Genomic DNA, 11,670 nt, shown 5'->3' on the forward strand with positions numbered 1-11,670 from the left:
GGAGGTAGGCCAGGAGGAAGGAAACACTTCAGTCTGAGCTGAGCAGAAGTTGTTTGTGTTGATGGACAGACGTGCAGCGTCCCCCAGTGGCTGCTGGGAGATCTACAGACATGTTCGTCAGGCATCACCTCCACCCCGACACACACACACACACACACACACACACACACACACACACACACACACACACACACACACACACACACACACACACACGTGCAGCCTTTTCATTATAAACTTTCTATAAACGCTCCACATCATTACACTGATGGAGTTAATACACAATATCCTGTTTCTCTCTCGCTCTCCTGATGAGAATAAATGAGTCTCTCGCCTCAAATGAGAAGGTAATGGAATATTGAATAAATGATGTTTCCTCTTCACAGCCTCTAACACACGTGTGTGTGTGTGTGTGTGTGTGTGTGTGTGTGTGTGTGTGTGTTTAAAGGGTTCTCTTCTGGAATCATTTAATTAAATTATTGTGAAGTCTTTTGTACGAGATGGAAGAGACATTCTGCAATATTAAACTTCAGATGGAATACTTTCCTTTATTTTAGGATTTTTATGTATTTTTTGCCTTTAATTAGCAAGTTAAGATATTCTCAAGACGCGTGGAACTGAACCAGGAACGTTGTAGTTAAATGAAGCAGGGACGACGTGTTGTTGCTGTCCAACAGGAAGTCGGCATCACTGGTTCCCTCCACAATAAAAGCCAACGGGATTCTTTCATTAGATTCTGGATTATTACATAAAATAATCAAACCAATGTTTATGATTCTTACACATTTAGTTCATCAAGATAATCCTCACTAGTTAAATCCACTTTGATGTTAGAATCTCTTCAGCTTGTGTTAAACACAGACTTTATTTCAGACATTTAGACTTTTGCCAAAATTATCGGCCAAAATTAAAGGATTTTGAATTTCGTTAAAGGACAGTTTTTTGATTCCGAAACCTAACTTCATGTGAATACGGAAGTTTATTTTGAAAAGATACTGTAATGAGCACAAACTCACTGACACGTCAGTTTACTGACCAAACCACGTTTTATTTTACTCATTTGGGCGGAGAATGTGTTGGTGTTATCAGTGTTTATACGCCATGTTTCTTTTGGCTGCTGAAAGTTTATTTATTATATTTCACAGTGTAGAATAAATATATATAGAACGAATAAAAAATACAATAAAAACTGAATTGTTTACATTGAGTTTGGTGTTTGAACAAACCTGAAGTGTTGGCAGACCTCAGTTTGCTAGCAAAACACGTTTGTGTGTGTGTGTGTGTGTGTGTGTGTGTGTGTGTGTGTGTGTGTGTGTGTGTGTGTGTGTGTGTGTGTTCTGGCAGTTTTGAGTGTGACACATGAACTGAAATGACTCACACACACACACACACAGCAGTGTTCATTACAGTGATGGATGTGCTCTGTGATTGGTGGCGACGTTCTAACGTGGCGAGATACGGAGTCATCTGATTGGCCGAGAGAAGTCAAAACCTTGATGGATGGATGAGAGGAGGAATCTGTTTAAAGCTCCTCGTTACAATCCGACCTCCACAATCAGACTGATGTTGACACCACTAACGACCAATCAGATGAGCCAGATAACAAGAGGGGCGAGGCTAATTAATATTTAATTACTGGACAAATGGGGCGACAAGCTAATGAAGCAGAACACTTTATTCCCTTGCTGACACAATGAGACTTTAATTGGGAGGAGAGTCTGTCTGTGTCAGCTGTCCGTCTTTGGGACGTTAGTGGGAAATAAAACCTGCCGATTGGCGGCAAGCGGCCGCGTGATTGGTCGGTTAGTCTGTTGCTGCTTGGAGATTCTTTTTTTTTTTTGCCAAGTTGTGAATTTTTGCAGGAAGTCGACAAAGTGGTGAATTCCTGCCGGAGCCAATTATATTCAATCACACACAAACTGAAGACACATATTCACACATTTACAGGAAAAGTGAGAGAGAGAGAGTGAATTTACTTTAACAGCCTTGTAGCTGAATAACTAAATATAGTCGATGTATTCTGCCCTGTGAGTGGAGACAAACCTATGTGTGTTATAGGAGATATGTTATGCTGTGTGATTTTGTCTCATTTATAAACTGGTATGTTGTTGGACGTCAAAGACAAAAAAATACACCAGAAAGCAGGGTATGCTTTAGGGCGGGGCTACCTCGATTGACAGGTCTCTACCACGGTGTTGTCCGGTCTGGGAGTTGTCCGTGTTTCTGTTTGACAACTTTAATCCTTTCTCAGTGTGTTTTCACTTCATGAAAGTTAATTGAATTTCAACAAAAAAAGTGTCTTCTCGAGCGTATATAACCAATAACCAAGATGGCGACATTCAGAAACCAAGATGGCAACTTACAAAAACCAAAATGGCGACTTCCAAAGCAAAGATGGCGACGTCCAAAACAATAATATGGTGATGGTCAAAAACAAAGATGGCGACGGCCATAATGTCAAACTCAAGGCTTCAAAACCTCGTGAAGGAGCTAAAAACGCAGGTTAACACCAGCTAAATGCATTCATTTGGTCTTATTTATAAAGTATTAAAGACATGTTTATATTCATAACACATGCGTAAAATAAAAAATGTCTTTGAAATGTTTGGACCATCTATTCAAGGTGATAAAATGACATAATAAGAAGTCAGGAACGCTCTTCTCTTGATTTATATATGAGGCCTGCTGTTAATTTGGGTCCCGATGGTTTTCTCTTTCTGAAGAAGTGAGTCTTTAGAAAAAGGAGTTAGGGAAACACTGCTTAGGGTGCACCAGGCTTTACATTCATCATGTGGACACGCACACACATGCTGCCCCCTACTGGCCAAAGATATATGTTAGTCCAGGTCTGTCTGTCTGTCTGCCATTTTCTATCTTCTTCCTCTTTTATTTCAGAATTCTCTGTTCAGCAAACAGTTCTCTCCACGACAGACGAGTTTCTCTGCTGCTTCAACATTTCCCTGCTCTGAGTCTCTCCTGTGTGTGTGTGTGTGTGTGTGTGTGTGTGTGTGTGTGTGTGTGTGTGTGTGTGTGTGTGTGTGTTGATAACAGTGCTCCTCTGATAATCAGCCACAATTACGTCCCAAAAGAAAGGGAGAGAAGAAGTGGGAGGAAGCTATCAGGAGGGAACCATTGATATGGTAATATCTGTCACACACACACACGTATACACACACACACACACACACACATGTATATAGAGGCAGCGTGACAGCAGCAGAATAGGAGGTTGCATATTGTGTCTCACAAACCTTTTATTACAGCACAAGACTGAAACTACTCATTAGAGACCGAGAGAGGAGAGAGCCTCGTCATTCTGATCACTTCTGATGACGGTTTCCTCCTCTTGCTCTTTGTTCGTGTTCTTATACGTGTTATTTTGTTTGTCTTTGGGGTTTAAGCTCTCTAGTTGGATATTTCTGTCACTTTTAGGGTCTAGTCTTACATCTTCTGTCGGAGAGTCTTTACTAAAGTCTAAAACCTCATTCATGTCAGTTTTGGTGATAGTTGAAGTGTCTGTCTGCAGTCTTTAGATGGATGTGTATCGTGGTATTATGGTCTTCAGATTGATTTTTACACACTAGTATTGTTTTCATCTTGTATATTTTGTAAATCAAAAGAGCAAATTCACAGACCTTTTAAAGCATTTGTTCAAGATTCATTAATAATATTTACAAATGTAATAACAGTTCTGATGATCAGAACCCGTGCCGTACGGCGGCCTCTTCAGGATGATCTCCACAATGTTTTCATGTTCATTCGGCTATGAGGCCGTATGATTATGGAGAGAGCAGAAAAGAGTACCGGCAGCTTGTGAGGAATGCCTGTGCAAAAGAAAAAGTCAAAGTAGACCAAACTGCTGCATGTAGCAGATCCCACATGGAGCTCTGCTGGCTCAGACCTCACGCTGGTCTCTGGTCGTGTCAGCTTTACTGATCTGTTTCATATATGTTGTCAGATTTAGAGCATTCGTGCATCTCTTCTCCAACTTCTGTCGTTCTTAAAGCTGAGTGCTGTTCTTCTTCTTACCTCCCTTTGAGGCTCCGTTTGCTCAAGAGCACCGAGGCAGCCGGTTTCCTGACCGAGCAGCAGCCGTGGTGACGGAGACATGCCTGTTACCATGGTTATGCCAGAGAGAGTGAGACAGAGTGAGACTGTCGTCCACTGCTCTCTCTGTTGTTCATGTCAGTTCAGTTCAGGTTTCTGAGCCTGACAGGATTATAACCTGACGTGAAACACACACACACACACACACACACACACACACACACACACACACACACACACACACACACACACACACCAGTAGCTCTCTGTAGTTTGGATGACCAGCGCAGGCTGAATGTGTGTGAAGCTGCTGGGGGTTCAGGGAAATGCAGCCAGGTCACATAGAAGACACACAAAACACTGATGGAACAACAAACAGGACAAAGTCTACAGAGTGGTTTAGCAGGAGCTTCTGAAACACAAGTAATCTAAAGTTATCTGTGCAAATGAGCAATATATAAACACATATGATAGACTACCATCTGCTGTTCAACGTGTGGATGGCAGCAGCGACAAAGGAAACATTTCTTGGGCTTCACAACAGGCACTTTAAAATGCAGCCTGAGGGTAACAGTTGAAACTCTGACTGAAGGCGGTGATGTTGGCGCTCCAGACGGGAAGTGGCCTTCCTACACAGCTGCTTGTTATACAGGTCTGTAAACTGGCTTGACTGCTCCCTGACATCTTAATAGTCACTTTTACCGGGTCTGTTATTGTTGGCCAAAGTCAAGTTCCCATCCCGAGCAACAAAACAGGACATTTAAACTGGTTCAATAAACCTTTAATGGAAAAAAGAGTAAATAACAGAGATATATGTAAGAACCTTTATCATTGTAGAAAACATGAAAACAGTTTGTTATCAACTGTGCTTTGAAACCCATGCTGCTTCCAGGAAACGAGTAAAGTACACTGAAAGAATGGAAGTATTCAAACTGTGACTATCTCTAAATAGAAAAACTGTTCTTAGCTTTGTGACTTTGCATTTTCCAAATGAAGGAACATAAATGAACACTTCATGCTTCAGTTTATCACAAACATTCTACATCAACACATGTGGAGATACGTGGTTTTCACTGGCAGGCAAGTTGGCACTGAGCTGCACTTTCTGTTGGACAGGTTAGACAGGTGAGGGAGGTTTGGGTTCGTGAAGGCAGAGACTTCACATCCTCTTGTTACATCCACATTATGTTGAGCTGAGAGACAGAGACACAGCTCTGAAGACAAACAGGAAGAAAACAGACAGTTTGAGAGACAGACCAACACAGAAAGTCACTCTGTTTGAGATAAGACCCTCTGAGTCTCTGAGCTTCAGAGGAAACCTGTAATCCAGACCATATTTCCATAATCTGCCTTGTATTCTAACCAACAGGCCCCGAAACACTCATCTCTATTCCCATCATGCACCTGGCCTCTGACACATTACCATAATCCATCCAACCTGTGCAGACTTTCAGCTGTTTGGTAAAGATGCTCGCTGCTGATGTTGCACTGATGTTTGTCACTCAGGATCTCACATAGACGTGATATAGGTAGTGGACGTAGTCACCATGTGGTCACTCAATGGTTTGAGGACTACGGGTTTGAAGCCTCAAGTTTGGCATCTTGGTTTTTGGACGTCACCATCTTGTTTTTTGCAACCAGAAGTTCCACGAGAGGGTGGAGATAAATACAACTGAACGCTGAATCATTTTGAAAGAGTTAAAGTTGAAAGACGAAAACACGAACAACTCCCAGATCAGGCAACGCTGTGGTAGAGACCTGTCAATCACCGTGTAGCCCCGCCCCTAAAGCATCCCCTGCTTTATGGTCTGTTTGACTCTAAATGGACCATAATGTACTAAATGAACATCATGCTGTATTGAAGAAGACTTGAAACTAGAGATTGAAACCATAAACTCATGTTTACAATGTTTACTGAGGTAATAAATCAAGAGAGAAGTAGAGTAATTGTCTCATAGACTTCTATACTAGTTGTATATATACTGGTGTCCATGTTGGCTCACACAGAAACCGGAGGAACAGAGAGGAGAAGCTCCCTTTTGGACCTCCGACAGCAGGTGGAAGGCTACAGTGCAGCCGGTTCTACGTGGACCAGTCTCTGCTGGAGGATCTGGGTCTGTCCACGGTGGACCGGTCTCTGCTGGAGGATCTGGGTCTGTACACGGTGGACCGGTCTCTGCTGGAGGATCTAGGTCTGTCCACGGTGGACCGGTCTCTGTTGGAGGATCTGGGTCTGTCCACGGTGGACCGGTCTCTGTTGGAGGATCTGGGTCTGTCCACGGTGGACCGGTCTCTGCTGGAGGATCTGGGTCTGTCCACGGTGGACCGGTCTCTGCTGGAGGATCTGGGTCTGTCCACGGTAGACCGGTCTCTGCTGGAGGATCTGGGTCTGTCCACGGTGGACCGGTCTCTGTGAAATAGTGAAATAGTCACAAATCACAATCTATTGGTTTCGTGTAGAGGACATGAATTGTCTGTTGTGTCATTCAGGATGACAATAATGGCAAGAAAGTCCTTTCCTTTTTTAATGTAATGTCGTCCAGATACAAAAGTTATGCCGAGGGACACAGAAAAAATGGACAATTGGTGTCCATGTACACGATTGCATTTCATGACTATTTCACAAACTTTTGTGAGACTGTGTTGAAAACATCGCAGGTTTTTGCAAAAGCAGTGATTAGTTTAATCTGACAGCAGGGGAGATAATCAGAGGGAGGGAGTTCCCAGGGGGGCTGAAGAATGGGTGGAGTTTCTCAGTGAAGGAGTAGCGAGGGAAGGAGAAGATAAGAGCTGCTGAATCTGCATTATAGAAGGAGACCAGACCCTTCTCATAATCCACGAACACTCTCACGTTCTCAATCTGATCATTCACAGGGAGACGGTCAGGCTTGCTATTAAGTCCAAAGTACTGGTCTCCCTGCCAATGTTGTAAAGCCCAGATGCCATGTTCAGGGTTTAGTTCAAGTTCTCCCTTCCTGTTGACGGACTCTTTGGCCACTCCTAAAATCCACTCAGTCATTCCTTTAACTTGAACATCATAGTAAAATCTCCCAAAAGAGAAACTCTGCTTTCCCAAGACAAAAACAAAAGGATCAAATCGCTTTGCGTTGTCTGGGACTTCATTCCACACTTCACTAAAATGAACTTGTCTCCCATCATCAGACAGGATGAGATTAGGATGAGCTGTATCAGGATCCAGAGTCACATCCAATTCATTCCGCCAGAGGTTCAACCGCTGAGCTTCCTGTAGCTTCTCCATCTCACTTTCAGCTGTCTCTATCAGCTGAAACAATGCAGTCTCTAAAGCTGTCATCAGGAGTCCTTCATAAGACACTGAAGAAATGCTGACATCTGACAAGTTGCCGGCGAGAGGAGCAGTCTTAAAGAATGGGTAGCTCTGGAGGAAGTGGAGGTGGTCTTTTGAGCGTGAGAGCTGCTCCACCTCAGTCCGCCTCTCCGTCAGCTCAGAGAGTTCCTGCTCCAGCTCTTCGGTGAAACCTTTGACCTGCTTCTCAGTCATTTTGTGCTTCACTTCGATCATCCCGATGACCTCGGCCTGATGTTTTTCCAAAGTCTGTATCAAAGCGGTGAAGACCTGAGCACCATCAGCCATCTCTCTGTCTGCAGCTTCCTTGCTAACCCAAACCCAATGTTTGACCTCCTCTATTTTCAGCTGTCGCTCCCGGATCTTCTGCTGAATTTCAGCCTCTGTTTTCTGAAGCTCTTTCATCTTTACTTCATATTCTTCTTTCAGAGGAACAATGTCGTGAGATCTGTGACTTGAGTCAGCGCAGGACTGACATATGGGCATTTGTTCGTTCTTGCAGTAGAGCTCCAGAGGTTTGCCATGCTTAGGACACACGCTGCCCGCCACGTTCTCGACCACATCACACAGCTGAGGAGTTATCGGGCTGGACACCGTTTTATGAAGTTCTAGGTAGATTGTAATGCAGATGGCCAGACATGGCAGGCCTAATACTAAGAAAAGGTAGCGGTTCAGGGCAGTCTGCTTAGTTTCAGTAGGAATGTCACAGGGAACTTCTCCGGGTTCAGCAACTTGTTGCTCTGAGCTCTTACTGTCTCTCCTTCCAGCTGACATTCTGTACATAAGAACCATCTCAGCCATGGTAGTGTTGACCCGAAGCTTATATTTTCTATCAACACGCTCATTACACATGGGACACTGGCGCTGGGAGTTAGAACTCAAGTGGTGCGTGATGCATTTTTTGCAGAAGTTGTGTCCACATGGTAACATGACTGGATCGTTGAACACTTCCAGGCAGATGCAGCACGTAAGCTGCTCTTCCGTTGGCAGATAGTTGTCAGCCGACATGTTGACACCCTGGAGACAAAAGACAAACTGTGACTTATCGGTGTCATTACACAACTCTTCTACATGTTGTATTGTATTATAACAGAGCAAAACAAAGTTTCTTAGACAGTCTCTTTCTGCATACTTTAAATGTAGGGATGCAACTCTCTGACTTTACCTTATACCGATACCTGTGCTTTGGATTTAGCCCGATACCGAGTACCGATCCAATACGAGTGTTTAATCAATCATCTGTATGCCTCACTGTGTGGAAGTGACTGGCATCATTATTTTATGTGTAAGGCAACATCAGGCTTGACTCAAACAAAATGTAACAAATAAATAAATAGATATACGTTTACCGAATTGTTATGTATTTATTAAAACAATAAATTGTGCAACAGCAACTTATAATATTTTCAAAATGAATTACAATTCAAGTATAAACTTTTTAATTTCTGCAACAAATTGTTCTTAAAAAACGTAAACTGGGATTAATATTCCAGTGTATAATGTATAGAGTATACAAACATAGAAATTAATTGAATAGATCGGACCCATTCTCATCGATAGCAGATGCAGCTATTTAAGTCAGTATCGGCCCGGCATCGGTGCATCCCTACTTAAATGTGTCAGATTTGAAAAACTATATTTTGGTGATTTTAAGTGGTAATATCAAACGAGACTCACAGATTTAATTTATAGCAGTATTCTGCAACAAATTAAACCCAGTGAAAATAAAAATGTCTCATGAGATCTAATAGAAACGTCAAATTTTTCTCAAAACCAAAACACATTAAAGTTTCTTTAAACTATTTTAACTAAATAGAAATGTTGGCTGAAATACGGCTTACATTTCTATTTAGTTAAAATAGTTTTTAAAAACTTTATACATTCAAACATTATAGCATTTTATCCTCTAAAGATGCATTTTACATTTAGTACCACATAACACACAGTAACAACTAACTGTACTGACCTGTGTACGCTCAAGACTCTGCCGTGTTGTTAGAATTATGAAGAAACTATTTTATTGGATTTTGAGACGGAAACCGATCCAGACCGCGGCTCTGCTGTCAGTCCGAGTGTCACACTGCTCTCTGGAGAGGAAGGTGAGACTCTGAGAAACAGGTTCTAGGCCACTATTATTTGCCAAAGGCACGAAAACACGCCCTCAAATGAAAATGAAAATGTTTTATGACAGCCTGATAGGATAACAAAGTCACAGCAGTTTGTGAATGACTCATGATATGCAAGCTATTGGTTTCGTTTTGAGCAACAGGAATTGCTCGTTTGATTTGTATCACTCGACCTGATCTCTTTTTCGGTACAACATTACGCTACAAATGAAAGTTAAGTTCAGGCAATGAAACTACTCAGTTAGGTTGAGGAAAAACATCAAGGTTGGGCTTGAAATAATTACATACACTCTGGTTGCAGCAACAAAAGCACAGAGTTGTGTTCGGGAAAACCGCAACAAACGCGTCACAACAAACTTTGAGTGGAACATCGGTCTCGCAGTTAAAGGTCCTGTGTTTGTTGGACCCATCCTCCTCCAATCCCGCCCATCACAAGTAGTCTCTGTTGATACAGCCTCACAGAGCTGGTAACATGTGTAGACTCTTGTTTTAAATCTATGCAATACTGTTCTAGTAAACCTGAACCTGAGTTTAACCTTTCAGTCTTACTAGAAATCAAACTGTACTAACATCAATACTGAGATAATGCTGTAATATTTCGTATTAATACAACGCAGATACTACAGCGGTAAGTTTAGCACACATGCAGCTGTCATGCTCCGTCTCTCACAAAGCTTTCTGTATTGTCAGCAGTCAGCAGCTCTTCACCTTAATGTTGCATGAAGCCAAAGTCTGTTTGAAGCAGATTTACGCAATCTTCCTCTGATGGTGAGGGGCGCTTATTTTGCAGCTGTCAGCAGCTTTAGTCTCTTTTTTTCTGCTCGGATCTGTTTCTGCCGTAGTCGCTCTGTTGTTTTTTGGGTTGTACTGAACACTGTCCAGTCTTCTGTTTTTCAAATGAGCTTGTTCGTCTCACAACTTTAACTCTTTCAAAGAGTGTTTTCGCTTCATCAAAGTTAATTGTAACTTTGTGTTCGCCTCACAATGATTCAGCGTTCAGTTGTATTTATCTCCACCCTCTCGTGGAACTTCTGGTTGCAAAAAACAAGATGGTGACGTCCAAAAACCAAGATGCCAAACTTGAGGCTTCAAACCCGTAGTCCACAAACCATTGAGTGACCACATGGTGACTACGTCCACTACCTATATCACGTCTATGTGAGATCCTGAGTGACAAACATCAGTGCAACATCAGCAGCGAGCATCTTTACCAAACAGCTGAAAGTCTGCACAGGTTGGATGGATTATGGTAATGTGTCAGAGGCCAGGTGCATGATGGGAATAGAGATGAGTGTTTCAGGGCCTGTTGGTTAGAATGCAAGGCAGATTATGGAAATATGGTCTGGATTACAGGTTTCCTCTGAAGCTCAGAGACTCAGAGGGTCTTATCTCAAACAGAGTGACTTTCTGTGTTGGTCTGTCTCTCAAACTGTCTGTTTTCTTCCTGTTTGTCTTCAGAGCTGTGTCTCTGTCTCTCAGCTCAACATAATGTGGATGTAACAAGAGGATGTGAAGTCTCTGCCTTCACGAACCCAAACCTCCCTCACCTGTCTAACCTGTCCAACAGAAAGTGCAGCTCTGTGCCAATTTGCCATCACCTCTCTTCACTCACTCACACTAGTTACCGATCAACCTGAGATAAAGACTGAGATGGGACCGTTTAGTCATCAATCTTCATGCATGCCGAGATATTTGTTGAATTCTTGCAAAGAAAGCAAACACACGCAAACGCAAATTTGGGGATAAGAGTGAGTGAGGGAGGAGTCAGCTGGCAGTCAATGGCGGTATCAATCAGGCAATAGAAGGTGATGTGAGAAAGTGTGAGTCACCGCTCGTCCTTGAGCATGCAGCCGTAACTGGACACCCAAAATATTATGCAGTTTGCTGCAGCAGGACAAGAGATTAGAGGTGGACAGACACAGAGGTGCACAGTCACTCACTCACTCACCGACACATGCACACATGCGACGATCGCATGATCCTCCTGATGGATATTATTATATTGTGTGTTAGAGCTGCTGTAGTAGTAGTAGAGCCAGACTAGCTGTTTCTCCCAGTTTCAATTCTGTATGCTAAGCTAAGGTGTGGCGACATATTTAGGCATTCGAAGGCCATACAACCTCTTCTAGGCCCTCCACAACCTCAAGGACCACTGAACCCTCTTAAAGTCCA

The 11,670-nt window shown here is 42.7% G+C and overlaps 1 protein-coding gene across 1 annotated transcript; it reads right to left on the reverse strand.

The window, feature by feature from the left end:
- Positions 1-6,724: 6,724 nt before the first annotated feature.
- Positions 6,725-8,380, reverse strand: LOC142970868 (zinc finger protein RFP-like). Its single transcript, XM_076111313.1, has 2 exons — positions 7,908-8,380; positions 6,725-7,820 (listed from the first exon to the last, which is right to left on the reverse strand). Exons 1-2 carry the CDS (start codon positions 8,378-8,380, stop codon positions 6,725-6,727), a joined length of 1,569 nt encoding a protein of 522 aa, XP_075967428.1.
- Between the last annotated feature and the right edge of the window lie 3,290 nt (positions 8,381-11,670).

This window comes from Anarhichas minor, unplaced genomic scaffold (assembly GCF_050575085.1).
Source record: "Anarhichas minor isolate MPS153535 unplaced genomic scaffold, ASM5057508v1 ptg000045l, whole genome shotgun sequence".
NCBI classification, from domain to species: Eukaryota; Metazoa; Chordata; class Actinopteri; order Perciformes; family Anarhichadidae; genus Anarhichas; species Anarhichas minor.

What these genes read in the sequence shown, in the direction of transcription:
- LOC142970868 (XM_076111313.1), bottom strand. Translation starts at nt 8,380, where the DNA reads ATGTCGGCTGACAACTATCTGCCAACGGAAGAGCAGCTTACGTGCTGC. An exon ending in GAGAACGTGGCGGGCAGCGT is followed by an intron (nt 7,821 to 7,907) that starts GTGTCCTAAGCA and finishes CTCAAGTCACAG; the next exon opens with ATCTCACGACATTGTTCCTC.